Source organism: Salmo salar, chromosome ssa09, assembly GCF_905237065.1.
Source record: "Salmo salar chromosome ssa09, Ssal_v3.1, whole genome shotgun sequence".
NCBI lineage: Eukaryota > Metazoa > Chordata > Actinopteri > Salmoniformes > Salmonidae > Salmo > Salmo salar.
In genome coordinates this window covers 78,584,876-78,599,987 of record NC_059450.1, presented here as the reverse complement: position 1 = coordinate 78,599,987, position 15,112 = coordinate 78,584,876, and the positions used below count along the sequence as shown (strand labels likewise).

The following is a 15,112-nucleotide window of genomic DNA, read 5'->3' as shown; positions in this document are numbered from 1 at the left end:
GTCTGCAAGCTACAGTAGAGTTTCCTGCAGGGCCAGAGTCTGCTAGCTGCAATAGAGTTTCCTGCAGGGCCAGAGTCTGCTAGCTACAGTACAGTTTCCTGCAGGGCCAGAGTCTGCTAGATACAGTAGAGTTTCCTGCAGGGCCAGGGTCTGCTAGATACAGTAGAGGATCCTGCAGGGCCAGGGTCTGCTAGCTACAGTAGAGTTTCCTGCAGGGCCAGAGTCTGCTAGATACAGTAGAGTTTCCTGCATGGCCAGAGTCTGCTAGATACAGTAGAGGATCCTGCAGGGCCAGGGTCTGCTAGCTACAGTAGAGTTTCCTGCAGGGCCAGAGTCTGCTAGCTACAGTAGAGTTTCCTGCAGGACCAGAGTCTGCTAGCTACAGTAGAGTTTCCTGCAGGGCCAGGGTCTGCTAGATACAGTAGAGGATCCTGCAGGGCCAGGGTCTGCTAGCTACAGTAGAGTTTCCTGCAGGGCCAGAGTCTGCTAGATACAGTAGAGTTTCCTGCAGGGCCAGAGTCTGCTAGATACAGTAGAGTTTCCTGCAGGGCCAGGGTCTGCTAGCTACAGTAGAGTTTCCTGCAGGGCCAGAGTCTGCTAGATACAGTAGAGTTTCCTGCAGGGCCAGGGTCTGCTAGCTACAGTAGAGGATCCTGCAGGGCCAGAGTCTGCTAGCTGCAGTAGAGTTTCCTGCAGGGCCAGAGTCTGCTAGCTGCAGTAGAGTTTCCTGCAGGTCCAGAGTCTGCTAGCTGCAGTAGAGTTTCCTGCAGGGCCAGAGTCTGCTAGCTACAGTAGAGGATCCTGCAGGGCCAGAGTCTGCTAACTACTGTAGAGTTTCCTGCAGGGCCAGAGTCTGCTAGATACAGTAGAGTTTCCTGCAGGGCCAGAGTCTGCTAGCTGCAGTAGAGTTTCCTGCAGGGCCAGTGTCTGCTAGCTGCAGTAGAGTTTCCTGCAGGGCCAGGGTCTGCTAGCTACAGTAGAGTTTCCTGCAGGGCCAGAGTCTGCTAGCTGCAGTAGAGTTTCCTGCAGGGCCAGGGTCTGCTAGCTGCAGTAGAGTTTCCTGCAGGGCCAGGGTCTGCTAGCTACAGTAGAGGATCCTGCAGGGCCAGAGTCTGCTAGCTGCAGTAGAGTTTCCTGCAGGGCCAGGGTCTGCTAGCTACAGTAGAGGATCCTGCAGGGCCAGAGTCTGCTAGCTGCAGTAGAGTTTCCTGTAGGGCCAGGGTCTGCTAGCTGCAGTAGAGTTTCCTGCAGGGCCAGGGTCTGCTAGCTACAGTAGAGGATCCTGCAGGGCCAGGGTCTGCTAGCTACAGTAGAGTTTCCTGCAGGGCCAGAGTCTGCTAGATACAGTAGAGTTTCCTGCAGGGCCAGAGTCTGCTAGCTGCAGTAGAGTTTCCTGCAGGGCCAGAGTCTGCTAGCTACAGTAGAGTATCCTGCAAGGCCAGAGTCTGCTAGCTACAGTAGAGTTTCCAGCAGGGCCAGAGTCTGCTAGCTGCAGTAGAGTTTCCTGCAGGGCCAGGGTCAGCTAGCTACAGAGAGTCTCCTGAAGAGTCTGCTAGCTACAATAGAGGCTCTTGGAGGGTCTGATAGCTACAGTAGAGGCTCCTGGAGGATCTGCCAGCGACAGTAGAGTCTCCCGAAGGGTCTGCTAGCTACAGTAGAGTCTCCCAAAGGGTCTGCTAGCTACAGTAGAGTCTCCTGCAGGGGCTGCTAGATACAGTAGACTTTCCTGCAGGGCCAGAGTCTGCTAGATACAGTAGAGTTTCCTGCAGGGCCAGGGTCTGCTAGCTACAGTAGAGGATCCTGCAGGGCCAGAGTCTGCTAGATACAGTAGAGTTTCCTGCATGGCCAGAGTCTGCTAGATACAGTAGAGGATCCTGCAGGGCCAGGGTCTGCTAGCTACAGTAGAGTTTCCTGCAGGGCCAGAGTTGCTAGCTACAGTAGAGTTTCCTGCAGGACCAGAGTCTGCTAGCTACAGTAGAGTTTCCTGCAGGGCCAGGGTCTGCTAGATACAGTAGAGGATCCTGCAGGGCCAGGGTCTGCTAGCTACAGTAGAGTTTCCTGCAGGGCCAGAGTCTGCTAGATACAGTAGAGTTTCCTGCAGGGCCAGAGTCTGCTAGATACAGTAGAGTTTCCTGCAGGGCCAGGGTCTGCTAGCTACAGTAGAGGATCCTGCAGGGCCAGAGTCTGCTAGCTGCAGTAGAGTTTCCTGCAGGGCCAGAGTCTGCTAGCTACAGTAGAGGATCCTGCAGGGCCAGAGTCTGCTAACTACTGTAGAGTTTCCTGCAGGACCAGAGTCTGCTAGATACAGTAGAGTTTCCTGCAGGGCCAGGGTCTGCTAGCTACAGTAGAGTTTCCTGCAGGGCCAGAGTCTGCTAGCTGCAATAGAGTTTCCTGCAGGGCCAGAGTCTGCTAGCTACAGTACAGTTTCCTGCAGGGCCAGAGTCTGCTAGATACAGTAGAGTTTCCTGCAGGGCCAGGGTCTGCAAGCTACAGTAGAGTTTCCTGCAGGGCCAGAGTCTGCTAGCTGCAATAGAGTTTCCTGCAGGGCCAGAGTCTGCTAGCTACAGTACAGTTTCCTGCAGGGCCAGAGTCTGCTAGATACAGTAGAGTTTCCTGCAGGGCCAGGGTCTGCTAGATACAGTAGAGGATCCTGCAGGGCCAGGGTCTGCTAGCTACAGTAGAGTTTCCTGCAGGGCCAGAGTCTGCTAGATACAGTAGAGTTTCCTGCATGGCCAGAGTCTGCTAGATACAGTAGAGGATCCTGCAGGGCCAGGGTCTGCTAGCTACAGTAGAGTTTCCTGCAGGGCCAGAGTCTGCTAGCTACAGTAGAGTTTCCTGCAGGACCAGAGTCTGCTAGCTACAGTAGAGTTTCCTGCAGGGCCAGGGTCTGCTAGATACAGTAGAGGATCCTGCAGGGCCAGGGTCTGCTAGCTACAGTAGAGTTTCCTGCAGGGCCAGAGTCTGCTAGATACAGTAGAGTTTCCTGCAGGGCCAGAGTCTGCTAGCTTCAATAGAGTTTCCTGCAGGGCCAGAGTCTGCTAGCTACAGTACAGTTTCCTGCAGGGCCAGAGTCTGCTAGATACAGTAGAGTTTCCTGCAGGGCCAGGGTCTGCTAGATACAGTAGAGGATCCTGCAGGGCCAGGGTCTGCTAGCTACAGTAGAGTTTCCTGCAGGGCCAGAGTCTGCTATATACAGTAGAGTTTCCTGCATGGCCAGAGTCTGCTAGATACAGTAGAGGATCCTGCAGGGCCAGGGTCTGCTAGCTACAGTAGAGTTTCCTGCAGGGCCAGAGTTGCTAGCTACAGTAGAGTTTCCTGCAGGACCAGAGTCTGCTAGCTACGGTAGAGTTTCCTGCAGGGCCAGGGTCTGCTAGATACAGTAGAGGATCCTGCAGGGCCAGGGTCTGCTAGCTACAGTAGAGTTTCCTGCAGGGCCAGAGTCTGCTAGATACAGTAGAGTTTCCTGCAGGGCCAGAGTCTGCTAGATACAGTAGAGTTTCCTGCAGGGCCAGGGTCTGCTAGCTACAGTAGAGTTTCCTGCAGGGCCAGAGTCTGCTAGATACAGTAGAGTTTCCTGCAGGGCCAGGGTCTGCTAGCTACAGTAGAGGATCCTGCAGGGCCAGAGTCTGCTAGCTGCAGTAGAGTTTCCTGCAGGGCCAGAGTCTGCTAGCTACAGTAGAGGATCCTGCAGGGCCAGAGTCTGCTAACTACTGTAGAGTTTCCTGCAGGACCAGAGTCTGCTAGATACAGTAGAGTTTCCTGCAGGGCCAGGGTCTGCTAGCTACAGTAGAGTTTCCTGCAGGGCCAGAGTCTGCTAGCTGCAATAGAGTTTCCTGCAGGGCCAGAATCTGCTAGCTACAGTACAGTTTCCTGCAGGGCCAGAGTCTGCTAGATACAGTAGAGTTTCCTGCAGGGCCAGGGTCTGCAAGCTACAGTAGAGTTTCCTGCAGGGCCAGAGTCTGCTAGCTGCAATAGAGTTTCCTGCAGGGCCAGAGTCTGCTAGCTACATTACAGTTTCCTGCAGGGCCAGAGTCTGCTAGATACAGTAGAGTTTCCTGCAGGGCCAGCGTCTGCTAGCTACAGTAGAGGATCCTGCAGGGCCAGGGTCTGCTAGCTACAGTAGAGTTTCCTGCAGGGCCAGAGTCTGCTAGATACAGTAGAGTTTCCTGCATGGCCAGAGTCTGCTAGATACAGTAGAGGATCCTGCAGGGCCAGGGTCTGCTAGCTACAGTAGAGTTTCCTGCAGGGCCAGAGTCTGCTAGCTACAGTAGAGTTTCCTGCAGGACCAGAGTCTGCTAGCTACAGTAGAGTTTCCTGCAGGGCCAGGGTCTGCTAGATACAGTAGAGGATCCTGCAGGGCCAGGGTCTGCTAGCTACAGTAGAGTTTCCTGCAGGGCCAGAGTCTGCTAGATACAGTAGAGTTTCCTGCAGGGCCAGAGTCTGCTAGATACAGTAGAGTTTCCTGCAGGGCCAGGGTCTGCTAGCTACAGTAGAGTTTCCTGCAGGGCCAGAGTCTGCTAGATACAGTAGAGTTTCCTGCAGGGCCAGGGTCTGCTAGCTACAGTAGAGGATCCTGCAGGGCCAGAGTCTGCTAGCTGCAGTAGAGTTTCCTGCAGGGCCAGAGTCTGCTAGCTGCAGTAGAGTTTCCTGCAGGTCCAGAGTCTGCTAGCTGCAGTAGAGTTTCCTGCAGGGCCAGAGTCTGCTAGCTACAGTAGAGGATCCTGCAGGGCCAGAGTCTGCTAACTACTGTAGAGTTTCCTGCAGGGCCAGAGTCTGCTAGATACAGTAGAGTTTCCTGCAGGGCCAGAGTCTGCTAGCTGCAGTAGAGTTTCCTGCAGGGCCAGTGTCTGCTAGCTGCAGTAGAGTTTCCTGCAGGGCCAGGGTCTGCTAGCTACAGTAGAGTTTCCTGCAGGGCCAGAGTCTGCTAGCTGCAGTAGAGTTTCCTGCAGGGCCAGGGTCTGCTAGCTGCAGTAGAGTTTCCTGCAGGGCCAGGGTCTGCTAGCTACAGTAGAGGATCCTGCAGGGCCAGAGTCTGCTAGCTGCAGTAGAGTTTCCTGCAGGGCCAGGGTCTGCTAGCTACAGTAGAGGATCCTGCAGGGCCAGAGTCTGCTAGCTGCAGTAGAGTTTCCTGTAGGGCCAGGGTCTGCTAGCTGCAGTAGAGTTTCCTGCAGGGCCAGGGTCTGCTAGCTACAGTAGAGGATCCTGCAGGGCCAGGGTCTGCTAGCTACAGTAGAGTTTCCTGCAGGGCCAGAGTCTGCTAGATACAGTAGAGTTTCCTGCAGGGCCAGAGTCTGCTAGCTGCAGTAGAGTTTCCTGCAGGGCCAGAGTCTGCTAGCTACAGTAGAGTATCCTGCAAGGCCAGAGTCTGCTAGCTACTGTAGAGTTTCCAGCAGGGCCAGAGTCTGCTAGCTGCAGTAGAGTTTCCTGCAGGGCCAGGGTCAGCTAGCTACAGAGAGTCTCCTGAAGAGTCTGCTAGCTACAGTAGAGGCTCTTGGAGGGTCTGATAGCTACAGTAGAGGCTCCTGGAGGATCTGCCAGCGACAGTAGAGTCTCCCGAAGGGTCTGCTAGCTACAGTAGAGTCTCCCAAAGGGTCTGCTAGCTACAGTAGAGTCTCCTGCAGGGGCTGCTAGATACAGTAGACTTTCCTGCAGGGCCAGGGTCTGCTAGCTACAGTAGAGTTTCCTGCAGGGCCAGAGTCTGCTAGATACAGTAGAGTTTCCTGCAGGGCCAGGGTCTGCTAGCTACAGTAGAGGATCCTGCAGGGCCAGAGTCTGCTAGCTGCAGTAGAATTTCCTGCAGGGCCAGAGTCTGCTAGCTGCAGTAGAGTTTCCTGCAGGGCCAGAGTCTGCTAGCTGCAGTAGAGTTTCCTGCAGGGCCAGAGTCTGCTAGCTACAGTAGAGGATCCTGCAGGGCCAGAGTCTCCTAACTACTGTAGAGTTTCCTGCAGGGCCAGAGTCTGCTAGATACAGTAGAGTTTCCTGCAGGGCCAGGGTCTGCTAGCTACAGTAGAGTTTCCTGCAGTGCCAGAGTCTGCTAGCTGCAATAGAGTTTCCTGCAGGGCCAGAGTCTGCTAGCTACAGTACAGTTTCCTGCAGGGCCAGAGTCTGCTAGATACAGTAGAGTTTCCTGCAGGGCCAGGGTCTGCTAGATACAGTAGAGGATCCTGCAGGGCCAGGGTCTGCTAGCTACAGTAGAGTTTCCTGCAGGGCCAGAGTCTGCTAGATACAGTAGAGTTTCCTGCATGGCCAGAGTCTGCTAGATACAGTAGAGGATCCTGCAGGGCCAGGGTCTGCTAGCTACAGTAGAGTTTCCTGCAGGGCCAGAGTCTGCTAGCTACAGTAGAGTTTCCTGCAGGACCAGAGTCTGCTAGCTACAGTAGAGTTTCCTGCAGGGCCAGGGTCTGCTAGATACAGTAGAGGATCCTGCAGGGCCAGGGTCTGCTAGCTACAGTAGAGTTTCCTGCAGGGCCAGAGTCTGCTAGATACAGTAGAGTTTCCTGCAGGGCCAGAGTCTGCTAGATACAGTAGAGTTTCCTGCAGGCCAGGGTCTGCTAGCTACAGTAGAGTTTCCTGCAGGGCCAGAGTCTGCTAGATACAGTAGAGTTTCCTGCAGGGCCAGGGTCTGCTAGCTACAGTAGAGGATCCTGCAGGGCCAGAGTCTGCTAGCTGCAGTAGAGTTTCCTGCAGGGCCAGAGTCTGCTAGCTGCAGTAGAGTTTCCTGCACGTCCAGAGTCTGCTAGCTGCAGTAGAGTTTCCTGCAGGGCCAGAGTCTGCTAGCTACAGTAGAGGATCCTGCAGGGCCAGAGTCTGCTAACTACTGTAGAGTTTCCTGCAGGGCCAGAGTCTGCTAGATACAGTAGAGTTTCCTGCAGGGCCAGAGTCTGCTAGCTGCAGTAGAGTTTCCTGCAGGGCCAGTGTCTGCTAGCTGCAGTAGAGTTTCCTGCAGGGCCAGGGTCTGCTAGCTACAGTAGAGTTTCCTGCAGGGCCAGAGTCTGCTAGCTGCAGTAGAGTTTCCTGCAGGGCCAGGGTCTGCTAGCTGCAGTAGAGTTTCCTGCAGGGCCAGGGTTTGCTAGCTACAGTAGAGGATCCTGCAGGGCCAGAGTCTGCTAGCTGCAGTAGAGTTTCCTGCAGGGCCAGGGTCTGCTAGCTACAGTAGAGTTTCCTGCAGGGCCAGAGTCTGCTAGCTACAGTAGAGTTTCCAGCAGGGCCAGAGTCTGCTAGCTGCAGTAGAGTTTCCTGCAGGGCCAGGGTCAGCTAGCTACAGAGAGTCTCCTGAAGAGTCTGCTAGCTACAGTAGAGGCTCTTGGAGGGTCTGATAGCTACAGTAGAGGCTCCTGGAGGATCTGCCAGCGACAGTAGAGTCTCCCGAAGGGTCTGCTAGCTACAGTAGAGTCTCCCAAAGGGTCTGCTAGCTACAGTAGAGTCTCCTGCAGGGGCTGCTAGATACAGTAGACTTTCCTGCAGGGCCAGGGTCTGCTAGCTACAGTAGAGTTTCCTGCAGGGCCAGAGTCTGCTAGATACAGTAGAGTTTCCTGCAGGGCCAGGGTCTGCTAGCTACAGTAGAGGATCCTGCAGGGCCAGAGTCTGCTAGCTGCAGTAGAATTTCCTGCAGGGCCAGAGTCTGCTAGCTGCAGTAGAGTTTCCTGCAGGGCCAGAGTCTGCTAGCTGCAGTAGAGTTTCCTGCAGGGCCAGAGTCTGCTAGCTACAGTAGAGGATCCTGCAGGGCCAGAGTCTCCTAACTACTGTAGAGTTTCCTGCAGGGCCAGAGTCTGCTAGATACAGTAGAGTTTCCTGCAGGGCCAGGGTCTGCTAGCTACAGTAGAGTTTCCTGCAGTGCCAGAGTCTGCTAGCTGCAATAGAGTTTCCTGCAGGGCCAGAGTCTGCTAGCTACAGTACAGTTTCCTGCAGGGCCAGAGTCTGCTAGATACAGTAGAGTTTCCTGCAGGGCCAGGGTCTGCTAGATACAGTAGAGGATCCTGCAGGGCCAGGGTCTGCTAGCTACAGTAGAGTTTCCTGCAGGGCCAGAGTCTGCTAGATACAGTAGAGTTTCCTGCATGGCCAGAGTCTGCTAGATACAGTAGAGGATCCTGCAGGGCCAGGGTCTGCTAGCTACAGTAGAGTTTCCTGCAGGGCCAGAGTCTGCTAGCTACAGTAGAGTTTCCTGCAGGACCAGAGTCTGCTAGCTACAGTAGAGTTTCCTGCAGGGCCAGGGTCTGCTAGATACAGTAGAGGATCCTGCAGGGCCAGGGTCTGCTAGCTACAGTAGAGTTTCCTGCAGGGCCAGAGTCTGCTAGATACAGTAGAGTTTCCTGCAGGGCCAGAGTCTGCTAGATACAGTAGAGTTTCCTGCAGGGCCAGGGTCTGCTAGCTACAGTAGAGTTTCCTGCAGGGCCAGAGTCTGCTAGATACAGTAGAGTTTCCTGCAGGGCCAGGGTCTGCTAGCTACAGTAGAGGATCCTGCAGGGCCAGAGTCTGCTAGCTGCAGTAGAGTTTCCTGCAGGGCCAGAGTCTGCTAGCTGCAGTAGAGTTTCCTGCACGTCCAGAGTCTGCTAGCTGCAGTAGAGTTTCCTGCAGGGCCAGAGTCTGCTAGCTACAGTAGAGGATCCTGCAGGGCCAGAGTCTGCTAACTACTGTAGAGTTTCCTGCAGGGCCAGAGTCTGCTAGATACAGTAGAGTTTCCTGCAGGGCCAGAGTCTGCTAGCTGCAGTAGAGTTTCCTGCAGGGCCAGTGTCTGCTAGCTGCAGTAGAGTTTCCTGCAGGGCCAGGGTCTGCTAGCTACAGTAGAGTTTCCTGCAGGGCCAGAGTCTGCTAGCTGCAGTAGAGTTTCCTGCAGGGCCAGGGTCTGCTAGCTGCAGTAGAGTTTCCTGCAGGGCCAGGGTTTGCTAGCTACAGTAGAGGATCCTGCAGGGCCAGAGTCTGCTAGCTGCAGTAGAGTTTCCTGCAGGGCCAGGGTCTGCTAGCTACAGTAGAGGATCCTGCAGGGCCAGAGTCTGCTAGCTGCAGTAGAGTTTCCTGCAGGGCCAGGGTCTGCTAGCTGCAGTAGAGTTTCCTGCAGGGCCAGGGTCTGCTAGCTACAGTAGAGGATCCTGCAGGGCCAGGGTCTGCTAGCTACAGTAGAGTTTCCTGCAGGGACAGAGTCTGCTAGATACAGTAGAGTTTCCTGCAGGGCCAGAGTCTGCTAGATACAGTAGAGTTTCCTGCAGGGCCAGAGTCTGCTAGCTGCAGTAGAGTTTCCTGCAGGGCCAGAGTCTGCTAGCTACAGTAGAGTTTCCTGCAAGGCCAGAGTCTGCTAGCTACAGTAGAGTTTCCAGCAGGGCCAGAGTCTGCTAGATACAGTAGAGTTTCCTGCAGGGCCAGGGTCTGCTAGCTACAGTAGAGTTTCCTGCAGGGCCAGAGTCTGCTAGATACAGTAGAGTTTCCTGCAGGGCCAGGGTCTGCTAGCTACAGTAGAGTTTCCTGCAGGGCCAGAGTCTGCTAGCTGCAGTAGAGTTTCCTGCAGGGCCAGGGTCTGCTAGCTGCAGTAGAGTTTCCTGCAGGGCCAGGGTCTGCTAGCTACAGTACAGGATCCTGCAGGGCCAGAGTCTGCTAGATACAGTAGAGATTCCTGCATGGCCAGAGTCTGCTAGATACAGTACAGGATCCTGCAGGGCCAGGGTCTGCTAGCTACAGTAGAGTTTCCTGCAGGGCCAGAGTCTGCTAGCTACAGTAGAGTTTCCTGCAGGACCAGAGTCTGCTAGCTACAGTAGAGTTTCCTGCAGGGCCAGGGTCTGCTAGATACAGTAGAGCTTCCTGCAGGGCCAGGTTCTGCTAGCTACAGTAGAGTTTCCTGCAGGGCCAGAGTCTGCTAGCTGCAGTAGAGTTTCCTGCAGGGCCAGGGTCTGCTAGCTGCAGTAGAGTTTCCTGCAGGGCCAGGGTCTGCTAGCTACAGTAGAGGATCCTGCAGGGCCAGAGTCTGCTAGCTGCAGTAGAGTTTCCTGCAGGGCCAGGGTCTGCTAGCTACAGTAGAGGATCCTGCAGGGCCAGAGTCTGCTAGCTGCAGTAGAGTTTCCTGTAGGGCCAGGGTCTGCTAGCTGCAGTAGAGTTTCCTGCAGGGCCAGGGTCTGCTAGCTACAGTAGAGGATCCTGCAGGGCCAGGGTCTGCTAGCTACAGTAGAGTTTCCTGCAGGGCCAGAGTCTGCTAGATACAGTAGAGTTTCCTGCAGGGCCAGAGTCTGCTAGCTGCAGTAGAGTTTCCTGCAGGGCCAGAGTCTGCTAGCTACAGTAGAGTATCCTGCAAGGCCAGAGTCTGCTAGCTACAGTAGAGTTTCCAGCAGGGCCAGAGTCTGCTAGCTGCAGTAGAGTTTCCTGCAGGGCCAGGGTCAGCTAGCTACAGAGAGTCTCCTGAAGAGTCTGCTAGCTACAGTAGAGGCTCTTGGAGGGTCTGATAGCTACAGTAGAGGCTCCTGGAGGATCTGCCAGCGACAGTAGAGTCTCCCCGAAGGGTCTGCTAGCTACAGTAGAGTCTCCCAAAGGGTCTGCTAGCTACAGTAGAGTCTCCTGCAGGGGCTGCTAGATACAGTAGACTTTCCTGCAGGGCCAGGGTCTGCTAGCTACAGTAGAGTTTCCTGCAGGGCCAGAGTCTGCTAGATACAGTAGAGTTTCCTGCAGGGCCAGGGTCTGCTAGCTACAGTAGAGGATCCTGCAGGGCCAGAGTCTGCTAGCTGCAGTAGAATTTCCTGCAGGGCCAGAGTCTGCTAGCTGCAGTAGAGTTTCCTGCAGGGCCAGAGTCTGCTAGCTGCAGTAGAGTTTCCTGCAGGGCCAGAGTCTGCTAGCTACAGTAGAGGATCCTGCAGGGCCAGAGTCTCCTAACTACTGTAGAGTTTCCTGCAGGGCCAGAGTCTGCTAGATACAGAAGAGTTTCCTGCAGGGCCAGGGTCTGCTAGCTACAGTAGAGTTTCCTGCAGTGCCAGAGTCTGCTAGCTGCAATAGAGTTTCCTGCAGGGCCAGAGTCTGCTAGCTACAGTACAGTTTCCTGCAGGGCCAGAGTCTGCTAGATACAGTAGAGTTTCCTGCAGGGCCAGGGTCTGCTAGATACAGTAGAGGATCCTGCAGGGCCAGGGTCTGCTAGCTACAGTAGAGTTTCCTGCAGGGCCAGAGTCTGCTAGATACAGTAGAGTTTCCTGCATGGCCAGAGTCTGCTAGATACAGTAGAGGATCCTGCAGGGCCAGGGTCTGCTAGCTACAGTAGAGTTTCCTGCAGGGCCAGAGTCTGCTAGCTACAGTAGAGTTTCCTGCAGGACCAGAGTCTGCTAGCTACAGTAGAGTTTCCTGCAGGGCCAGGGTCTGCTAGATACAGTAGAGGATCCTGCAGGGCCAGGGTCTGCTAGCTACAGTAGAGTTTCCTGCAGGGCCAGAGTCTGCTAGATACAGTAGAGTTTCCTGCAGGGCCAGAGTCTGCTAGATACAGTAGAGTTTCCTGCAGGGCCAGGGTCTGCTAGCTACAGTAGAGTTTCCTGCAGGGCCAGAGTCTGCTAGATACAGTAGAGTTTCCTGCAGGGCAAGGGTCTGCTAGCTACAGTAGAGGATCCTGCAGGGCCAGAGTCTGCTAGCTGCAGTAGAGTTTCCTGCAGGGCCAGAGTCTGCTAGCTGCAGTAGAGTTTCCTGCACGTCCAGAGTCTGCTAGCTGCAGTAGAGTTTCCTGCAGGGCCAGAGTCTGCTAGCTACAGTAGAGGATCCTGCAGGGCCAGAGTCTGCTAACTACTGTAGAGTTTCCTGCAGGGCCAGAGTCTGCTAGATACAGTAGAGTTTCCTGCAGGGCCAGAGTCTGCTAGCTGCAGTAGAGTTTCCTGCAGGGCCAGTGTCTGCTAGCTGCAGTAGAGTTTCCTGCAGGGCCAGGGTCTGCTAGCTACAGTAGAGTTTCCTGCAGGGCCAGAGTCTGCTAGCTGCAGTAGAGTTTCCTGCAGGGCCAGGGTCTGCTAGCTGCAGTAGAGTTTCCTGCAGGGCCAGGGTTTGCTAGCTACAGTAGAGGATCCTGCAGGGCCAGAGTCTGCTAGCTGCAGTAGAGTTTCCTGCAGGGCCAGGGTCTGCTAGCTACAGTAGAGGATCCTGCAGGGCCAGAGTCTGCTAGCTGCAGTAGAGTTTCCTGCAGGGCCAGGGTCTGCTAGCTGCAGTAGAGTTTCCTGCAGGGCCAGGGTCTGCTAGCTACAGTAGAGGATCCTGCAGGGCCAGGGTCTGCTAGCTACAGTAGAGTTTCCTGCAGGGACAGAGTCTGCTAGATACAGTAGAGTTTCCTGCAGGGCCAGAGTCTGCTAGATACAGTAGAGTTTCCTGAAGGGCCAGAGTCTGCTAGCTGCAGTAGAGTTTCCTGCAGGGCCAGAGTCTGCTAGCTACAGTAGAGTTTCCTGCAAGGCCAGAGTCTGCTAGCTACAGTAGAGTTTCCAGCAGGGCCAGAGTCTGCTAGATACAGTAGAGTTTCCTGCAGGGCCAGGGTCTGCTAGCTACAGTAGAGTTTCCTGCAGGGCCAGAGTCTGCTAGATACAGTAGAGTTTCCTGCAGGGCCAGGGTCTGCTAGCTACAGTAGAGTTTCCTGCAGGGCCAGAGTCTGCTAGCTGCAGTAGAGTTTCCTGCAGGGCCAGGGTCTGCTAGCTGCAGTAGAGTTTCCTGCAGGGCCAGGGTTTGCTAGCTACAGTAGAGGATCCTGCAGGGCCAGAGTCTGCTAGATACAGTAGAGTTTCCTGCATGGCCAGAGTCTGCTAGATACAGTAGAGGATCCTGCAGGGCCAGGGTCTGCTAGCTACAGTAGAGTTTCCTGCAGGGCCAGAGTCTGCTAGCTACAGTAGAGTTTCCTGCAGGACCAGAGTCTGCTAGCTACAGTAGAGTTTCCTGCAGGGCCAGGGTCTGCTAGATACAGTAGAGGATCCTGCAGGGCCAGGGTCTGCTAGCTACAGTAGAGTTTCCTGCAGGGCCAGAGTCTGCTAGATACAGTAGAGTTTCTTGCAGGGCCAGAGTCTGCTAGATACAGTAGAGCTTCCTGCAGGGCCAGGTTCTGCTAGCTACAGTAGAGTTTCCTGCAGGGCCAGGGTCTGCTAGCTACAGTAGAGTTTCCTGCAGGGCCAGGGTCTGCTAGCTACAGTAGAGTTTCCTGCAGGGCCAGAGTCTGCTAGCTGCAGTAGAGTTTCCTGCAGGCCAGGGTCTGCTAGCTGCAGTAGAGTTTCCTGCAGGGCCAGGGTCTGCTAGCTACAGTAGAGTTTCCTGCAGGGCCAGGGTCAGCTAGCTACAGAGAGTCTCCTGAAGAGTCTGCTAGCTACAGTAGAGGCTCTTGGAGGGTCTGATAGCTACAGTAGAGGCTCCTGGAGGATCTCCCAGCGACAGTAGAGTCTCCCGAAGGGTCTGCTAGCTACAGTAGAGTCTCCCGAAGGGTCTGCTAGCTACAGTAGAGTCTCCTGCAGGGGCTGCTTGCTACAGTAGATGCTCTATTGAAAGCAGCCGTTTCCAGGCTGTAGCATTGGCCACATGGCTCTGTTATCTATCTGTTTGGGGGCAGTACTGCAGGCCCGGGATGAGGCTTCAGAACGTCAGTGTCCTGTGTTTGTCTCTGTTGTTGTGTAGAGGAGGACTGAGCCTCCACCTCCACAGTCTCATCCTCAGCAGCAGCCCCAGCAGCAGCAGGGTAAAAAGTTCCACCGCACGCTGCCCAAAGACCAGACGCAGCTGCTTTCACTTCAGCACGACCACAGACACAAAAAGAGGGAGCCCCACAAGGCTGCTAGCGCCACGCATAACTGCCCCGCAAATAGCCAGCGCAAAGTGGTAAAGTCCCCTGACCCTCCCCTTTGTCCCACTCCCCCTGTCTCCCTCAGCCCCCCTCCCCGCTACCTCTCTCTGACCCACTGCCCTGTCTCTGTCTGTCCCACCGCCATTTCCGTCTCTCTGTCTGTCCCACTGCCCTGTCTGTCTCTCTGTCTGTCCCACTACCCCGGTCTATCTCTATGCCTGTCCCACTGCACCTGTCTGTCTCTCTGTCTGTCCCACTACCCCTGTCTGTCTCTCTGTCTGTCCCACTTCCCTGTCTGTCTCTCTGTCTGTCCCACTGCCCTCATCTGTCTCTTTGTCTGTCCCACTTCCCTGTCTGTCTCTCTGCCTGTCCCACGGCCCCTGTCTGTCTCTTTGTCTGTCTCTTTGTTTGTCTCACTGCCTCTGTCTGTCTCTCTGTCTGTCCCACTGCCCTGTCTGTCTCTCTCTGACCCACTGACATATCTGTTTCTCTGTCTGTCCCACCTTTCTGTTTGTCTCTCTGCTTGTCCCACTAACCCTGTCTATCTCTATTTCTGTCCCACTGCCCCTGTCTGTCGCTGTCTGTCCTACTTCCCTGTCTGTCTCTCTGTCTGTCTGTCCCACTGCCCCTGTCTGTCTCTATGTCTGACCCACTGCCCCTGTCTGTCTCTATGTCTGTCCCATTGTCCCTCTCTGTCTCTATATCTGTTCCACTGCCCCTGTCTGTCTCTCAGTCTGTCCCACTGCCATGTCTTTCCCTGTCTCACCCATCTTCCTGTTTGTCTCTCTGTCTGTCCCACTACCCCTGTTTATATCTAATGCTGTCCCACTGCCCCTGTCTGTCTCCCTGTCTGTCCCACTGCCCCTGTCTGTCTGTCTGTCTGTCTGTCTGTCTGTCTGTCTGTCTGTCTGTCTGTCTGTCCCACTTCCCTGTCTGTTCCTCTGTCCCACTTTCCTGTCTGTCTCTCCATCTGTCCAACTGCCCCTGTCTTTCTCTATGTCTGTCCCACTGCCCTGTCTGTCTCTCTGTCTGTCCCACTAACATGTCTGTCTCCCTGTCTGTCTCTCTGTCTATCCCACTGCCCTCTCTGTTTCTATGTCTGTCCCACTGCCGTGTCTGTCTCTCTGTCTGTTGACTGTCCCTGTCTGTCTCTCTGTCTGTCCCACTGCCATGTATGTGTCTATGTCTGTCCCACTGCCCTGTCTGTCTCTCTGTCTGTCCCACTATCCTGTCTGTCTCTCTGTCTATCTCACTGCCCTGTCTGTTTCTATGTCTGCCCCACTGACGTGTCTGTCTCTCTCTATGTTGACCCTCCCTGTCTGCCTCTTTGTCTGTCCCACTGCCATGTATGTGTCTATG

The 15,112-nt window shown here is 54.9% G+C and overlaps 1 protein-coding gene across 14 annotated transcripts in view; it reads left to right on the top strand.

Annotated features, from left to right (window-relative positions):
• The window catches only part of LOC106611981 (mitogen-activated protein kinase kinase kinase kinase 4), a 144,199-nt gene that overhangs the window by 55,511 nt on the left and 73,576 nt on the right, over window positions 1–15,112 (top strand). For 10 of the 14 annotated variants that reach the window (XR_006771060.1, XR_001330197.2, XR_006771061.1 and 7 more), the window contains exon 15: window positions 13,588–13,788. The exons of 2 other annotated variants lie outside the window; for them this stretch is intronic. Coding sequence is in view for 9 of the 12 variants with exons in the window: in XM_045724060.1 (XP_045580016.1) it covers window positions 13,588–13,788 (201 nt within the window). In the remaining 3 variants the exon portion in view is untranslated. The remainder of the gene's footprint in view (window positions 1–13,587; window positions 13,789–15,112) is intronic. 2 more of the 14 variants (XM_045724061.1, XM_045724064.1) reach the window with 1 other exon arrangement.